The sequence below is a fragment of the Suncus etruscus genome, chromosome 2, assembly GCF_024139225.1.
Source record: "Suncus etruscus isolate mSunEtr1 chromosome 2, mSunEtr1.pri.cur, whole genome shotgun sequence".
NCBI classification, from domain to species: Eukaryota; Metazoa; Chordata; class Mammalia; order Eulipotyphla; family Soricidae; genus Suncus; species Suncus etruscus.
The window spans coordinates 5,508,587-5,521,689 of record NC_064849.1 but is presented as its reverse complement, the minus strand read 5'-3'; the positions used below and the strand labels follow the sequence as shown (position 1 = coordinate 5,521,689).

Here is a 13,103-nt window from a genome sequence, read left to right as displayed (position 1 = left end):
GAGATAAACGGATCCAATTCGTGTGGGTCAGAGCAGCAGCGCAGAGCCGCCGCCGCCTTCCCGGAACTTCTGTGCGGCAGGAACCCGTTTCCGGAGGGGCGCTCGCCAAAGGGCACTTCCGGCAGGGACGGGATGTCAGGGTAAAAGCCGTTTCCGGCAGGGGCCGGAAGTTGTGATTAGAGCCGCTTCCGGCGTGGAGCTTCAGTGGGCACGGCCGTGCTGGTGGCCGGATTTGTCCTTCGCAGCGTTGCATTCCCGCGGGGTCTCGAGGGCTTTCCTGCCGTCCGCAGCCCCTGCATCCTCCCCGCGCCGCAGGGCCCTGCGTGGACCCGAGCGCTGGCAGCCGGGCGAGTCGGGCCTTGCCCACCCCGTCACCTATGGGCGCTTCCCGCCTCCCCGCAGCCCTGTCGCTTCGTGTCCGCCGGGCACGGCCCGCGCTGCGGCAGTAGCACCGACGGGGCCCGGCCGGCCGGCGCGTGGCGTGCCGCCCAGCCATGGAGAAGATGGCCCGCGTGACCACGGCCCTGGGGGGCAGTACCCTGACGGGCCGCACCATGCACTGCCACCTGGACGCCCCGGCCAACGCCATCAGCGTGTGCCGGGACGCGGCCCAGGTGGTGGTGGCCGGCCGCAGCATCTTCAAGATCTACGCCATCGAGGAGGGCCAGTTCGTGGAGAAGCTGAACCTGCGCGTGGGCCGCAAGCCCTCCCTCAACCTCAGCTGCGCCGACGTGGTCTGGCACCAGATCGACGAGAACCTGCTGGCCACGGCCGCCACCAACGGCGTGGTGGTCACCTGGAACCTGGGCCGGCCTTCCCGCAACAAGCAGGAGCAGCTGTTCACGGAGCACAAGCGCACGGTGAACAAGGTGTGCTTCCACCCCACCGAGGCGCACGTGCTGCTCAGCGGCTCCCAGGACGGCTTCATGAAGTGCTTCGACCTGCGCAGGAAGGACTCAGTCAGCACTTTCTCGGGTGGGTGAGGGCGTCGGGGCCAGGGCTGGGCAGGCTCCCTCCGAGGTGCTCGGGGCCTGCTCTGGGAAGCAGTAGCAGGGGCAGACCTGACCCCCACCTCCACGACCCCTGTCTGGGCTGGGCTGGGCTAGGCAGAAGCCAGAGCCCTCACTGCATGCATGCGCCTCCCGGAGCACCAAAGGGGGACACTCACCAGCTGGCCAGGCGTCTGTCTGTGGCGCGGCTGCTCCCCATTACTTGGGTAGTGGCCCTGCCCTCACCTTCCCTCGGCTGTCCTGCGCAGGTCAGTCCGAGAGCGTCCGGGATGTGCAGTTCAGTCTCCGCGACTACTTCACCTTCGCCTCCACCTTTGAGAATGGCAATGTGCAGCTGTGGGACATCCGGCGGCCTGATCGCTGTGAGCGGATGTTCACGGCCCATAACGGGCCCGTCTTCTGCTGTGACTGGCACCCGGATGACAGGTGTGGGTGTGTGGGGCTATGGGTGGTGGATGGGGTTCCCAGAGAGTTTGGAGCCCCTAAACTCAAAAGTAGCTCTTCCATAGGGGCTGGCTGGCCACAGGTGGGCGTGACAAGATGGTGAAGGTCTGGGACATGACCACGCACCGCGCCAAGGAAGTGCACTGTGTACAGACCATCGCATCCGTGGCCCGAGTCAAGTGGAGACCTGAGTGCCGCCATCACTTGGCCACGTGCTCCATGATGGTGGACCACAACATCTATGTATGGGACGTGCGCAGGCCCTTTGTGCCAGCCGCCATGTTCGAGGAGCACCGGGATGTCACCACGGGTATTGCCTGGCGACACCCGCACGACCCCTCTTTCCTGCTCTCTGGCTCCAAAGACAGTACCCTGTGCCAGCACCTCTTCCGCGATGCCAGCCAGCCCGTGGAGCGTGCCAACCCCGAGGGCCTCTGTTATGGCCTTTTTGGAGACCTGGCCTTTGCTGCCAAAGAGAGCCTGGTGCCTGCCGAATCAGGGCGCAAGCCCTATGCTGGGGACCGGCGCCACCCCATTTTCTTCAAGCGCAAGCCAGACCCGGCTGAGCCCTTCTCTGGCCTGGCCTCCAGCGCCCTGAGTGTGTTTGAGATAGAGCCAGGCAGTAGCAGCATGAACTGGTTTGTGGATACAGCTGAGCGATACGCCCTGGCTGGCCGCCCGCTGGCTGAGCTCTGTGATCACAATGCCAAGGTGGCCCGGGAGCTGGGCCGCAACCAGGTAAGTGGGGCTGGGGCCAGAGGTGTGTCTGGCAGCTGTTTCCTCTGCTGAGGACCACCACCCACCCTCGGCTCAGGAACTGAGTGTGCCCACCCCAGTGCCAGGTGGGGCGCTCTGGTTTGTTCTGTGACGTCCCACACCATGCAGACCTCCGGGCCTCCATGGGTCCTCGCTCACTGCCCATCTGGGCCTATCTGTTCCACTTCTACACTGCAGGGCAGAGACTGGGATTTTTCTTTGTTTGTTTGTTTTTTTTGGTTTTGGAGTCACACCCAGCAGCACTCAGGGGTCACTCCTAGCATTATGCTTAGAAATCGCCCCTGGGGGGCCGGGCAGTGGCGCTCGAGGTAAGGTGCCTGCCTTACCTGCGCTAGCCTAGGAGACGGACCGCGGTTCGATCCCCCGGCATCCCATATGGTCCCCCAAGCCAGGAGCGACTTCTGAGCGCATAGCCAGGAGTAACCCCTGAGCGTCACCGGGTGTGGCCCAAAAACCAAAAACCAAAAAAAAAAAAAAAAAAAAAAAAAGAAATCGGCCCTGGCAGGCACGGGGGACCATATGGGATGCTGGGATTTGAACCACCGTCCTTCTGCATGAAAGGCAAACGCCTTACCTCCATGCTATATCTCCAGTCCCACAGACTGGGATTTCTGTTTTTGCCCCCAGGCCTTGGTTTCCCCACTGGGCAAATCAAGACATTGAATTTTTTTGTTTTGGTTTGTTTTTGGGTCACACCCGAAGGCGCTCAGGAGTTACTCCTGGCTCTAAGCTTAGAAATCGCTCCTGGCAGGCTCAGGGACCATATGGGATGATGGGATTCAAACCACTGTCCTGCATGTGAGGCAAACGCCCTACCTCCATGCTATCTCTCTGGCCCAAGACATTGAATTTTTTCTGTTTTGGGCTTTATATACCAAGTGACACTTGGGCTACTCCCAGCTCTGCTCAGAGGGTGGCTCCAGATGATGCCCAGGGACCTTATGGTGGCTAAGACTGAAATGCTCATTTCAGAATGAAACGACAAAGCCTTCGCTGAGGTCCTTGAGCCTACTGTCTCTGCAGCCCCCAAACTGGGGCACTGGGTTTCAGGAGAGCTGAAAGTTGAGGGTCTGTGAGGGTCTGTGTGTGCGTACGTCTAGGTGGTGGGGCCCTGCCTGGAAACCTTGCATTCCCAAACTGAACAGTGTCTGTCTGCCTCTAGGTGGCACAGACATGGACCATGCTTCGAATCATCTATTGCAGCCCCAGCCTGGTGCCCACCACCAACCTCAACCACAGCGTGGGCAGAGGTGGCCCCTGTGGCTTGTCACTCATGAACAGGTAGGTACCTAGGGGGTTCCCCGAGAGACCCCGAGAGAGGGAGCAGGGCATAGCCGCCTACTCACTGGTCCTCCCTGCTCCAGCTTCACTCTGAAGGATATGGCCCAAGGGTTGGGCAGTGATACCTGGCTGGACCGCAGCAAGGGGGATGCACGGAGTGACACGGTGCTGCTCGATGCTTCGGCCTCACTCGTCACCGAGGGTAGGGGACGGGCATGAGCTGTGGGCTCGGGGTGGGGCACAGAGTGAGGCCCCCCTAGAATGCCACCTCCCTGCCGGATAGACAATGAGGAGACAGAGGGCAGTGACGTGCCTGCCGACTACGTGCTGGGGGATGCGGAGGGTGAGGAAGATGAGCTCTACCTGCTGGACCCAGAACATGCGCACAGTGAGTGGCTGCGGGGCCGGCGGGCTGGTGGGCAGGCGGGCAGGTGCAGGCCGAGCTGAGCTGCTCAGGGCCTGAGCCCCAAAGGCCTCTCGCAGCGGAGGAGCCCGAGTACGTGCTGCCACAGGAAGCCTTCCCGCTGCGCCACGAGATTGTGGACACGCCCCCCGGGCCTGAGCACCTGCAGGACAAGGCTGACTCGCCCCACGTGAGTGGCAGTGAGGCCGAGGCAGCCTCCCTGGCTCCGGTGGACTCGTCCTTCTCCCTCATCTCCGTGTCGCATGCGCTGCATGACAGCCGGCTGCCCCCTGACTTCTTCAGCGCACTGGTGTGCGACATGCTGCGCTTCTACGCTGAGCAAGGTGATGTGCAGATGGCCGTGTCGGTGCTTATCGTGCTGGGTGAGCGGGTGCGTAGAGAGATCGACGAGCAGACCCAGGTCAGTACCAGCTGATGGGACTCTGCGCCCCGACACTTCCATCCTGGCCGGCTCTGTATCCACCTCCTCACCCTTGCTTCCCCCAGGAACACTGGTACACGTCCTACATTGATCTGCTGCAGCGCTTCTGCCTCTGGAATGTGTCCAACGAGGTGGTGAAACTCAGCACCAGCCGGGCCGTCAGCTGCCTCAACCAGGCCTCCACCACGCTGCACGTCAACTGCAGCCACTGCAAACGGCCCATGAGCAGCCGCGGCTGGGTCTGCGACAGGTGGGTCTGCCGGGCTGGGGGCAGCGGCGGGGACCCCCCTGCTCCTCCCTGGCTGAGCATCCTCCCGCCTGCAGGTGCCACCGCTGCGCCAGCATGTGCGCCGTCTGCCACCACGTGGTCAAGGGGCTGTTTGTGTGGTGCCAGGGCTGCAGCCACGGAGGCCACTTGCAGCACATCATGAAGTGGCTGGAAGGCAGCTCCCACTGCCCGGCTGGCTGCGGCCACCTGTGCGAGTACTCCTGACCTGCCGGGCTGGGCCAGGCTGGGCCGGGCCCCTGGACTAATAAACGTGCGAGCGCGAGCTCTCCTTTGGAGTCTGCTGTCTCCATCCATCAGTCTGGTGTCAGCTGTCCAGTTCGCGCGCTGGCTCAGTGGGCGTGGCGCGGGTGTCGCCGGGGCGGGGCAACTGGAAGCAACCAGCCAATCGCGGCTTCCCTCTCCCCCGCCCCACCCCCGGAAGTGCGTGTTCTGGGGGCGGGCGCCGGGAGGCCATTTCCGGAGCGGCCTGGAGGCTGTTGCCACGACTGGGCGCGGGCCCAATGGCTGCGTGCGGGGCTCCGTCGGCGGCGCTGGCTGCTGCGCTCTGCACCCTGGTGGCGGCGGCTGCGGGTGGCGACGGAGGGTGGTGAGCTCCGGGCCGGGCCGGGCCGGGCGGGGCGGGGCGGGGCCGGGACCTGGCTCTGAGCGCTGTGTCACAGGCGGTGGCGCGGGCCCGGGGCGGCGGCGGTGGCGGTGGCCGAGGAGGAGCGCTGCACCGTGGAGCGCCGGTCCGACCTCACCTACGCCGAGTTCACGCAGCGGTACGTGTCCCCCGTTGCCCCGGGCCCAGCAGCCCGCCACGGCGGCGTTCGTGACGCCGCGGCCCGTTCTTGGTTGCAGCTACGCCTATTCCAGACCCGTCATCCTGACCGGGCTCGCGGACAACTCGGTGAGTGCGCGCGCCCCTGGCCCCGCCAGCGCCTCTGGCCCCGCCTGGCCTGACTGCCTGCCCCTTGCAGAGGTTCCGCACTCTGTGCTCCCGGGACAAGCTGCTGGCCTCGTTCGGAGACCGCATCGTGCGGCTCAGCACCGCCAACACCTACTCGTACCGCAAAGGTGAGTGGCCCGCCCGGCTCGGCCAGCTGGTCAGCAGCAGGCGTGGCCGGCCCTCACCGCCCCTTCTCTGCAGTGGACCTGCCCTTCGAGGAGTATGTGGAGCAGCTACTGCGGCCCCAGGACCCCGCCTCTCTGGGCAATGGTGAGCAGGCTGGCCTGGCCGGGGTGGGGTGGCCAGACCGGCTAGGAACCCTGGCAGCATATGGCCTTGCTCATTGCCGCAGACACCCTGTACTTCTTTGGGGACAACAACTTCACCGAGTGGGCGTCTCTTTTTCGACACTACTCCCCACCCCCGTTTGGCCTGCTGGGCACCACTCCTGCTCACAGCTTCGGGATTGCTGGTGAGCACCCACCGTAGCAGGCATCCGTGGTGGCGGGAAATGCCAGTGGACTGGTCACCAGCTGCTTCTAATTCCCACAGGTGCTGGTTCTGGGGTGCCCTTTCACTGGCATGGGCCTGGGTTCTCAGAGGTCATCTATGGCCGCAAGGTTAGCAAACACAGGGGCTCAGGTCTGGATGGAACTGGGGAATACAGGGGGCAGCACTGACACTGAGCTCATCTCTAGCGCTGGTTCCTGTATCCCCCGAGGGAGACACCTGAGTTCCATCCCAACAAGACTACGCTAGCTTGGCTCCAGGACACATACCCAGCCCTGGCACCATCACAGCGGCCCCTGGAATGCACCATCAGGCCGGGGGAGGTCAGTGATTGGCAGGAGGTGGCCAGGTTGATCTCACTCAATGAACCACAACTAATTCCTGGGTCCTCCCTCCCTCACCCATGCCCTGGTAGGTGCTGTATTTCCCTGGCCGGTGGTGGCACGCCACTCTCAACCTGGAAACCACTGTCTTCATGTCTACGTTTCTCAGTTAGCCAGCAAGTGGGGCAGCGCACACCACACAACGGCCCAGGGCGTCACAGGTTTATTACAGGGACAGTGGAGGCAACAGTGGGCCTCAGCCAAGCCCACTTTTACCTACTGTCTACCTCCCACCCGGTAGTATGACAGGGCAGGCTGTGGCCCAGAAAGCAAAACCAATTGGGGTTGGGGGTGGGTATAGGGCTAGGGTAAGGAACACAAACTATGTACAGGGGCTGAAGCCAGGATAGGCTAGGCCCCAGGAGGGAGCTGGGCCTCTTGAACCCACCCGCCTCAGTAGTCCTCCACCCAGCCGTTCTCGGAGATGAAGGCATCGATGACCTCTTTCATGGCCAGGTTAGGGATGAGCTGCTCCTGGGTCAGGGGGCTCCGGGTCACAGGGTCAAAGTGACCCACACGCTGCAGTGACAACAGGGTTAGAATCCATTCAGCAGGATCAGCCTTGCAGGGCCCACCCCAGGGGTCTCACCTGCAGGTGCTCCTCGATGTCCTTGCGGTCGTAGGTGATACCACTGGGCGTGATGCACGGCTCCCGCATCAGCTCAAAGCTGATCTTGCCACAAAGGTAGTCGGGGATGTCTCTCTTCTACAACACAAGGGAGGGTCAGGGAGGGTGAAGGGGCCTGCTCTTGGCACCCCCAACCCTGCCACAGCTCACCTTTCTCTTTTCATCCACCTGCGAGAATAGCTCATCCATGTCCGCCAGGTACCTGTCCTGTGAGGAATGAAGAAGCTATATGGGCCAGGGCCAGCCAGCCAGATACACACACAGACCCACACACACACATTCTCTCTGAAGTCTCACATGTTTGGCCTCAATGCTGGCCTGCTGGGCCTGGACGTCACCGTCATCCTCATTCCCCTCAAGGCTGCGCTGGCACTCTTCCAGCTCCCTGCGGGTGGATAGGGCCGCTCAGTGCCAGGCTGGCCGAGGCTTACTCAGGGCTCCCTCCTCCCATCAATGTGAGCCTCCAATAAACACTTGTGCTGATGACTCGAGTTCAACCGAGTGGCTAACTTTGGGGTTTGGGGGGAGTCCTCTTGCCCTTGCAGCCCACCTCTCCCGCTCAGCCATGATGAGGCGCGTCAGGTAGGCATGGAGCTCGTTCTCCTGGTGGATGCGTCTTTCCTCAATGCTGTTCCACCGCTTCTTCTTGGCAATGCGCAGAGCGCTGGGGATATCGTCCCCAAAGTTGAGCCGCTGCTCCTTGGCCAGGTTGTAGGCTGCACGTAGGAATGGAGGATGCAGGTCACCCTCGGGCAGGGCCCCCTGGCTGGCCCCCCCCACGCAGCCCCACCTCGCTGCAGGTTGGCGATGGCCTCGTCGTAGCTCTCCATCTCCAGTTGGCACTGCCCCAGGAAGAAGTGCGCCTTCACCGACTGCCCGTCCAGCTCCAGGGCGCGCCGGCAGTCGGCCAGCGCCTGCTCGTGCTGCTGCATCTTCAGGTAGCAGAGCGCCCGGTTGGTGTAATACACGGCCACCAGCGGGTTCCGGGTCTGCGGGCAGAGGCCGGGCCGGCGTGAGCTCCGCCCGCCCGCCCCAGGGGAGCTCGGCCGGGGCCCGAAACGGGGAGAGCGCGGGGATCCGAGGCTGGGAGAGGCCCCTGCAGGATCCCGGGGGCGTTGGCGGCTTGAGCCCAGCTCATTCTTTCTCTGCCCAGGCGAAAGAATCGGAGGCCTGCGGTGACCCCGAGCCTCAGCCCGGGGCGGGGGTCCTTGGAGAGCCAGGGAGCCGCCACCCCGTCCCCGAAGCGCCCGCCCGGCCGGGCGCACTCACGATGGCGCGGCCGTAGCAGGCCGCCGCCTCCGGGTACTTGCGGCCCACGAAGAGCCGGTTGCCCTGCTCCTTGAGCTCCTGCGCGCTCGGGCTCTTCTCGGGGCTGCCGCCGCCCGCACCCAGCCGCGCGCCGCCCTCCTTCTCCTCCTTGCCCTTCATCGCCCCGCGCGTGCGGCTCGGCCGGGGCTCCGCTCCCAGGCTCCGCGCCCGCAGCCCGAGCCCGCGATCCGCCCGGCCCCGGCCCCGAGACCCGCCGCCGGAACTTCCGGTCGCGCGGTGGGCGGGGCCGGCGGCGGGCCTCGCGAGACTTCCCGGGAGCGGTCAGCGCCCCACTTCCGCCCCGGAAGCCCCGCCGCCGCCCCCTAGCCCCGCCCCGCCCCGCCCGGCGCCGCCGAACATGGCCGGGGCCCGCGTGCTGTGGGGCTGCGATGACCCGAGCCGCTGGGCCGCAGTCCTGGCGCGCCACGGGGAGGTGCTGCGGGCGCGCGCCACATCGCGCGGGGCCTTGGAGGCGCTGGACCGGTGGTAGGGGACAGGCAGAGGAGCGGCTCGGGGAGGGTCGGTGGCCCCGGGACCGGCCCCTGGGGGTTCCTCGTCACTGCCATCCCCTAGGTATCGCGAGGAGCTGCCCGCGCACATCCTGGCCCGAGCCGAGAAGCACGTGACACTGCCCGAGCTCGAGCGGCTGCTGGCCTGGAAGCTGGCGGTGAGGGGCCGCCCAGGGGGCGGGACTTCTGGAAGCCGGGCCTATCCGCACCTCGGACGGGCTCGAGGGGCGGGGCTTAGGGGCGGGGCCAATTGCATCTTGGTTGGGCTTGCAGAGGCGGGGCCTCTCTGCCTCAGGGGGCGGGGCTCCCGCAGTCCGTGCCCACCTGCCTCGCCAGGGCACGAATCCGCCCAGTCTGCGTCTGTGGTGGGCGTGGTCCGTCGAAAACCGCCCACTGGGGGCGTGGCTCTTTCAGGGCGGGACTTCCGCATTCCGAGCCAGGACACGAATTTGCCGTCTGCGCCCTAGTGGGCGGGGCCTACCGGGGACAGCCCATTCGGGGCGGGGCCTTCTGGTGGGCGCGGCCTGCCTGTTTCCCAGGGCTGGTGGGCTTGACCCGAACGCCTTCCTCGGCCCAATCACAGAGGGGTCGCTTCCGGCCGCGCCTGCAGCAGCTGGTCCGCAGCAACACGCCCCAGCTGGTGGTGCAACGTTCTGCCGCCGCCTTCCGCCTCTTGCCAGACGTGTCCGCAGCCATCAGAGAACTCTGTGCGCTCCGAGGCGTGGGCCCTGCCACGGCCTCCGATACGTCCGCAGAACTGAATTTCGTGCCAGGGCCACGGGGCAGCGGGGCTGCTGGTTTTCATCCGTGACCATGTCACCCACTCTTTGATGTGCAGCAGTCCTGGCTGCCGGGGCACCGGAGCTGGTGGCCTTCATGTCCGACGAAGCGGTGGCCGCCGTGCCGGGTCTGCCAGCCCCGCAGTATACTCTCAAGTACTACCTGATGTACCTGGACAAAGTGCGGGAGCGCGCCGCAGCCCTGAGGCTAGGTAAGGGGCCACAGAGGGGCAGGTGGGTACTTGGGCCGGTCAGGAGAGGGCAAGGCAGCCTGTGACCAAGCCCTGCACTCCTTCCGCCCCTCAGGAAGTTCTTCTGGGCAGTGGACCCCGCAGAGCCTGGAGCGCGCACTGTGGACCTGGACGGTGGGCCGGAAACTGTGCCCTGACCTGCTGCCTGACCTCAAGGCCTGCCCGGCCCCTGGGCACCCGGACAGCAGCCCTGGGGCAGGAGCTACTCAATAAAACGTGTGCTCAGGTCACCCCTCTGCTTCATGCTGAGATGCCAGGGAGGAGGGCCCGCATTGGCCAGACAAGTTCCTGAACCCTGGGTACCGCCATCTCTTGCTGTGCAAAATATTTATTCATTCTCCAAAAGGGCTCAGACCACAGGTCCTGGCAGGGAGCCCAGTAGGTTCTGGGGCTGACCGTGGGTACCTTTAGCCATTGGCCCTGTAGTCCTTCGCCTCCAGGCCTGGGGAGAAACCCCGGGCTGCAGTAAGGCTTGGCCTGGCTTGAGTGCCCCTGCCAGGGAGCCACCCCAGGGCAGACATGCAGGCCCACCCCAGACTCCAGGCTCCAGGTGGCTTTCAGGGCGGTGGGGAGATATGGGTGCCCAGCAGGTCGTAGGCGAAGATGTTCCAGAAGATGGCAAAGAGTAGGAAAGTGCCATAGGCCAGCAGGACCACCCACCAGCCGCACTGGTCTCGCAGACGCTCCTCGTAGCTGCGCAGGATGGTCAGTCCCATGCTTACACCCACCACAGCGCCCGCCAGGTGTGCCATGAAGCTGGGCTGAGGGCCAGAGGCAGGCAAGGGCGGCGAGAAGCGGAGCCACACAGCCCGACCCACCTCGGAGCTCACTGTGGAGGGAGGCGGCTGGTGGGAGGGGCTGTGGGCCCAGCCTTGCCCTCCCTACTACCCCCCAGCACCCCACTTACTGCACACCAGGGCCAGCACCATCCGCAGAAGCTTGTAGGGGCAGCGCATCCCTGCCCAGTTCTGGGGAGCGAGACGTGCAATGAGGACTGGCCCCATCCCAATCTCCTCCATCCCCTTCCCTGACCCTACTGGGCACCCTGTTACCATAACTACGTTGGCCAGGTGTGCGGAGCAGAGAGCATACACCCCGCCGGAGCCGCCCACCACTGGGGCCCGCATGTCGGTGACGGACACAGTCAGGGAGCCTGCGGGCAAGGGGAGCCGCCGTGAGGGCCAGGCGAGCCGGGGCAGGGCCGGGCACCGCGCTACCTCACCTGCCAGCACGCCGGCCAGGTAGAGCAGGCTGATGCGGAGCAGCCCGTGCACCATCTCCAGCGGCACCCCGATCATCAGCTGCAGGAGCGCGTTGAAGCCCAGCTGCTCCAGCCTGGCCACGCGGGACACACCAGGCAGGAGCCAGGAGGGCGGTGACCCCCCGCCCGCCCCGCGCCCACCGAGGGCCGCACCAGCCCCCCTCTCACCCCACGTGCATGAACATGTAGGTGAGGAAGCACCACGCCCGCGCGCGATGGCTGGGGTGGTACACCAGGGGGCTCTTCATGTACTCGGGGTGGTAGGTCTGCAGCACCCACTTGTTGAGGCGAGCCCCGTAGCACAGGAACACGATGATCTGGGGGACAGGGCCATTAGGGCGGGCCAGCCAGCCACACCTGGTGCTGTGGGGCATTGGGCAGCCAGCCCACCTGGGTGAGGGTGACCGACGCCATGAACACGGGTGGCGGGCAGCTGCGTTGCCGGTAGAAGTACCAGTGGCGGTCCACCTCTCGGGGCAGGATCTCGTAGGCCACGTAGCGCACGAAGCGCTTGTAGACCCCCAGGCCCGGCTCGTCCAGCAGCCCTTCCTGCGGGAGTGCTCGCTGCCCGTTGGCAATGGCGCGCTTGAAGCTGCTGGAGCGCTTGCTGCTGATCTGGGGGCAGGGCCAGGTCTTGGGCACAGCCCTCTCCGGGTTCTGCCCGCCACACTGCCCACGGCGGGAGTCCCAGGAACCCCCCGCGGGGAGGAGGCGCCCCTCTGCCCGCCCCACTTTGGCCAGACCCAGGGCACTGACCAGGTCCACCAGCTCTTGGTAGCAGATCTGGCCCCGCTCGTTGCTCTGGGCCAGGGCCACCAGCATGTCCAGCTTGGCCGGGTCCAGGGGCAGCTCATGGCTGTGCACCAGGCCAGTGAAGGTGTCGGCACCAATGAAGCCCGTGTTCTCTGGATCCAGCTGCTGAGGTAGGGAGGCCGCCCGCCGGGGCTGAGGGCAGACCTGGGCCCCCGGCCTCAGGCACGACTGGGAGAGCCAGGACTCCCGCCCCGCCGCGCCAGCAAGTCCCGGGAGCAGCCGGCAGCGGTGCCCGGGAACTGCAGAGCCTCAGCTCTCGGGGGCCCTCCCTGCCTCCCTCCAGCCCTGAAGACGGGGCCAAGGTCTCACACCCCCGCCCCAGCCCGTCTCCGATCCCGGCCTCCGGAGGCTCAGGGAGGGACCAGGAGGCAGCACCGAGCGGCTCGGGGCAGGGCTCTCGGGAGCTCCGTCCCCCAACCCGGAGGCACAGGCCCCGCCTCACGCACCTGCTCCTGGATGAGCTGCAGCAGGGAGCTCCTGTCCATAGGGCCGGGGCCGGGGCCGGGGTCGGCGGCCACGGCCGGCCGGGAGGGGCTGCTCTGCGGAAGATCCGCTCCGCCCCGCCGCCCCGCGCCGCCCGCTGCCGCGTCACCCGCCGCCCGCCCGCCCGCCTCCCGCACACGCCGCCGCCGCCGCCGCGCGCGCCCTGCCCGGGAACGCGCTCCCGGAGCACCGCCCCACGCCGCGCGCCCGGCCCGGGAACCGCTGCCTGGCCTAGCCCTCCCCTTCGGTCTGCATGCAGTTCACGCCGACCCGCCAGGTGGTGCTGCGTGCTGCAAGGCCCAAAGTGGGGCCGGGACTGAGTCCAGCACCCCATCCATAGAGCCCACTGCATCCTGCCGGCTGGGGGCCAGAAAGTGCGCCCCCCCCCCAACACGCCTCAATTCTTGGAGCCTCCAGTTTAGCCCCATGCGCGGCTGCCCCTGGGATCATGCCACCACACCAACCCCCTGCTGATTTCCAAGGAGAGGTGACCTCTGGAAACGGATGGATGGTGGTCGTGGGGCTTGGGGCGACATGCTCCATGTGTGTCCCTAGACACTGGTTTGGGAGCGCAGTGAGGGAGTTCCTGCCCTCTTCACCAGAG

At 65.9% G+C, this 13,103-nt stretch overlaps 5 protein-coding genes across 6 annotated transcripts; 3 read left to right on the top strand and 2 right to left on the bottom strand.

Annotated features, from left to right (window-relative positions):
* Positions 1-208: 208 nt before the first annotated feature.
* WDR24 (WD repeat domain 24) lies at positions 209-4,908 on the top strand. Its single transcript, XM_049767960.1, has 9 exons — positions 209-975; positions 1,259-1,436; positions 1,520-2,192; positions 3,394-3,512; positions 3,596-3,714; positions 3,796-3,900; positions 3,996-4,336; positions 4,423-4,607; positions 4,682-4,908. The coding sequence occupies exons 1-9, from the start codon at positions 495-497 to the stop codon at positions 4,848-4,850; spliced, it is 2,370 nt and encodes a 789-aa protein (XP_049623917.1). The 5' UTR covers positions 209-494; the 3' UTR covers positions 4,851-4,908.
* Positions 4,909-5,146: 238 nt separating this feature from the next.
* On the top strand, positions 5,147-6,789 carry JMJD8 (jumonji domain containing 8). Its single transcript, XM_049768846.1, has 9 exons — positions 5,147-5,232; positions 5,306-5,407; positions 5,487-5,535; positions 5,606-5,702; positions 5,776-5,844; positions 5,927-6,046; positions 6,127-6,194; positions 6,273-6,407; positions 6,500-6,789. Exons 1-9 carry the CDS (start codon positions 5,147-5,149, stop codon positions 6,578-6,580), a joined length of 807 nt encoding a protein of 268 aa, XP_049624803.1. The 3' UTR covers positions 6,581-6,789.
* Positions 6,615-8,627, bottom strand: STUB1 (STIP1 homology and U-box containing protein 1). The gene is made up of 7 exons (XM_049767990.1): positions 8,365-8,627; positions 7,886-8,084; positions 7,646-7,811; positions 7,393-7,480; positions 7,246-7,302; positions 7,057-7,173; positions 6,615-6,986 (listed from the first exon to the last, which is right to left on the bottom strand). The coding sequence occupies exons 1-7, from the start codon at positions 8,521-8,523 to the stop codon at positions 6,861-6,863; spliced, it is 912 nt and encodes a 303-aa protein (XP_049623947.1). The 5' UTR covers positions 8,524-8,627; the 3' UTR covers positions 6,615-6,860.
* Positions 8,628-8,761: 134 nt separating this feature from the next.
* LOC126001562 (uncharacterized) lies at positions 8,762-10,157 on the top strand. Its single transcript, XM_049768845.1, has 5 exons — positions 8,762-8,836; positions 8,894-9,070; positions 9,496-9,652; positions 9,748-9,903; positions 9,998-10,157. Exons 1-5 carry the CDS (start codon positions 8,762-8,764, stop codon positions 10,153-10,155), a joined length of 723 nt encoding a protein of 240 aa, XP_049624802.1. The 3' UTR covers positions 10,156-10,157.
* Positions 10,158-10,252: 95 nt separating this feature from the next.
* RHBDL1 (rhomboid like 1) lies at positions 10,253-12,601 on the bottom strand. Of its 2 annotated transcripts, XM_049767984.1 has the most exons (8): positions 12,463-12,601; positions 11,960-12,121; positions 11,594-11,818; positions 11,372-11,520; positions 11,165-11,277; positions 10,995-11,095; positions 10,850-10,910; positions 10,253-10,771 (listed from the first exon to the last, which is right to left on the bottom strand). In XM_049767984.1, exons 1-8 carry the CDS (start codon positions 12,499-12,501, stop codon positions 10,500-10,502), a joined length of 1,122 nt encoding a protein of 373 aa, XP_049623941.1. In that variant the 5' UTR covers positions 12,502-12,601; the 3' UTR covers positions 10,253-10,499. The 2 variants fall into 2 exon arrangements, with proteins under 2 accessions (XP_049623941.1, XP_049623940.1); XM_049767983.1 differs by having other exon boundaries at positions 10,995-11,277.
* Between the last annotated feature and the right edge of the window lie 502 nt (positions 12,602-13,103).

Coding starts and splice junctions, on each gene's coding strand:
- JMJD8 (XM_049768846.1), top strand. CDS start 5,147: ATGGCTGCGTGCGGGGCTCCGTCGGCGGCGCTGGCTGCTGCGCTCTGC. Junction 5,408..5,486: donor TACGCCGAGTTCACGCAGCG/GTACGTGTCCCC, acceptor TCTTGGTTGCAG/CTACGCCTATTCCAGACCCG. Junction 5,536..5,605: donor CCGGGCTCGCGGACAACTCG/GTGAGTGCGCGC, acceptor TGCCCCTTGCAG/AGGTTCCGCACTCTGTGCTC.
- LOC126001562 (XM_049768845.1), top strand. CDS start 8,762: ATGGCCGGGGCCCGCGTGCTGTGGGGCTGCGATGACCCGAGCCGCTGG. Junction 9,071..9,495: donor TGCTGGCCTGGAAGCTGGCG/GTGAGGGGCCGC, acceptor GCCCAATCACAG/AGGGGTCGCTTCCGGCCGCG. Junction 9,653..9,747: donor CGTGGGCCCTGCCACGGCCT/CCGATACGTCCG, acceptor CTCTTTGATGTG/CAGCAGTCCTGGCTGCCGGG.
- WDR24 (XM_049767960.1), top strand. CDS start 495: ATGGAGAAGATGGCCCGCGTGACCACGGCCCTGGGGGGCAGTACCCTG. Junction 3,715..3,795: donor GGCCTCACTCGTCACCGAGG/GTAGGGGACGGG, acceptor CCTGCCGGATAG/ACAATGAGGAGACAGAGGGC. Junction 4,608..4,681: donor CGCGGCTGGGTCTGCGACAG/GTGGGTCTGCCG, acceptor TCCCGCCTGCAG/GTGCCACCGCTGCGCCAGCA.
- STUB1 (XM_049767990.1), bottom strand. CDS start 8,523: ATGAAGGGCAAGGAGGAGAAGGAGGGCGGCGCGCGGCTGGGTGCGGGC. Junction 7,481..7,645: donor ATCATGGCTGAGCGGGAGAG/GTGGGCTGCAAG, acceptor ATCCACCCGCAG/GGAGCTGGAAGAGTGCCAGC. Junction 7,174..7,245: donor AGGTGGATGAAAAGAGAAAG/GTGAGCTGTGGC, acceptor CTTGTGTTGTAG/AAGAGAGACATCCCCGACTA.
- RHBDL1 (XM_049767983.1), bottom strand. CDS start 12,501: ATGGACAGGAGCTCCCTGCTGCAGCTCATCCAGGAGCAG. Junction 11,819..11,959: donor ACCAAGAGCTGGTGGACCTG/GTCAGTGCCCTG, acceptor CCCTGCCCCCAG/ATCAGCAGCAAGCGCTCCAG. Junction 11,521..11,593: donor CGTCGGTCACCCTCACCCAG/GTGGGCTGGCTG, acceptor CCTGTCCCCCAG/ATCATCGTGTTCCTGTGCTA.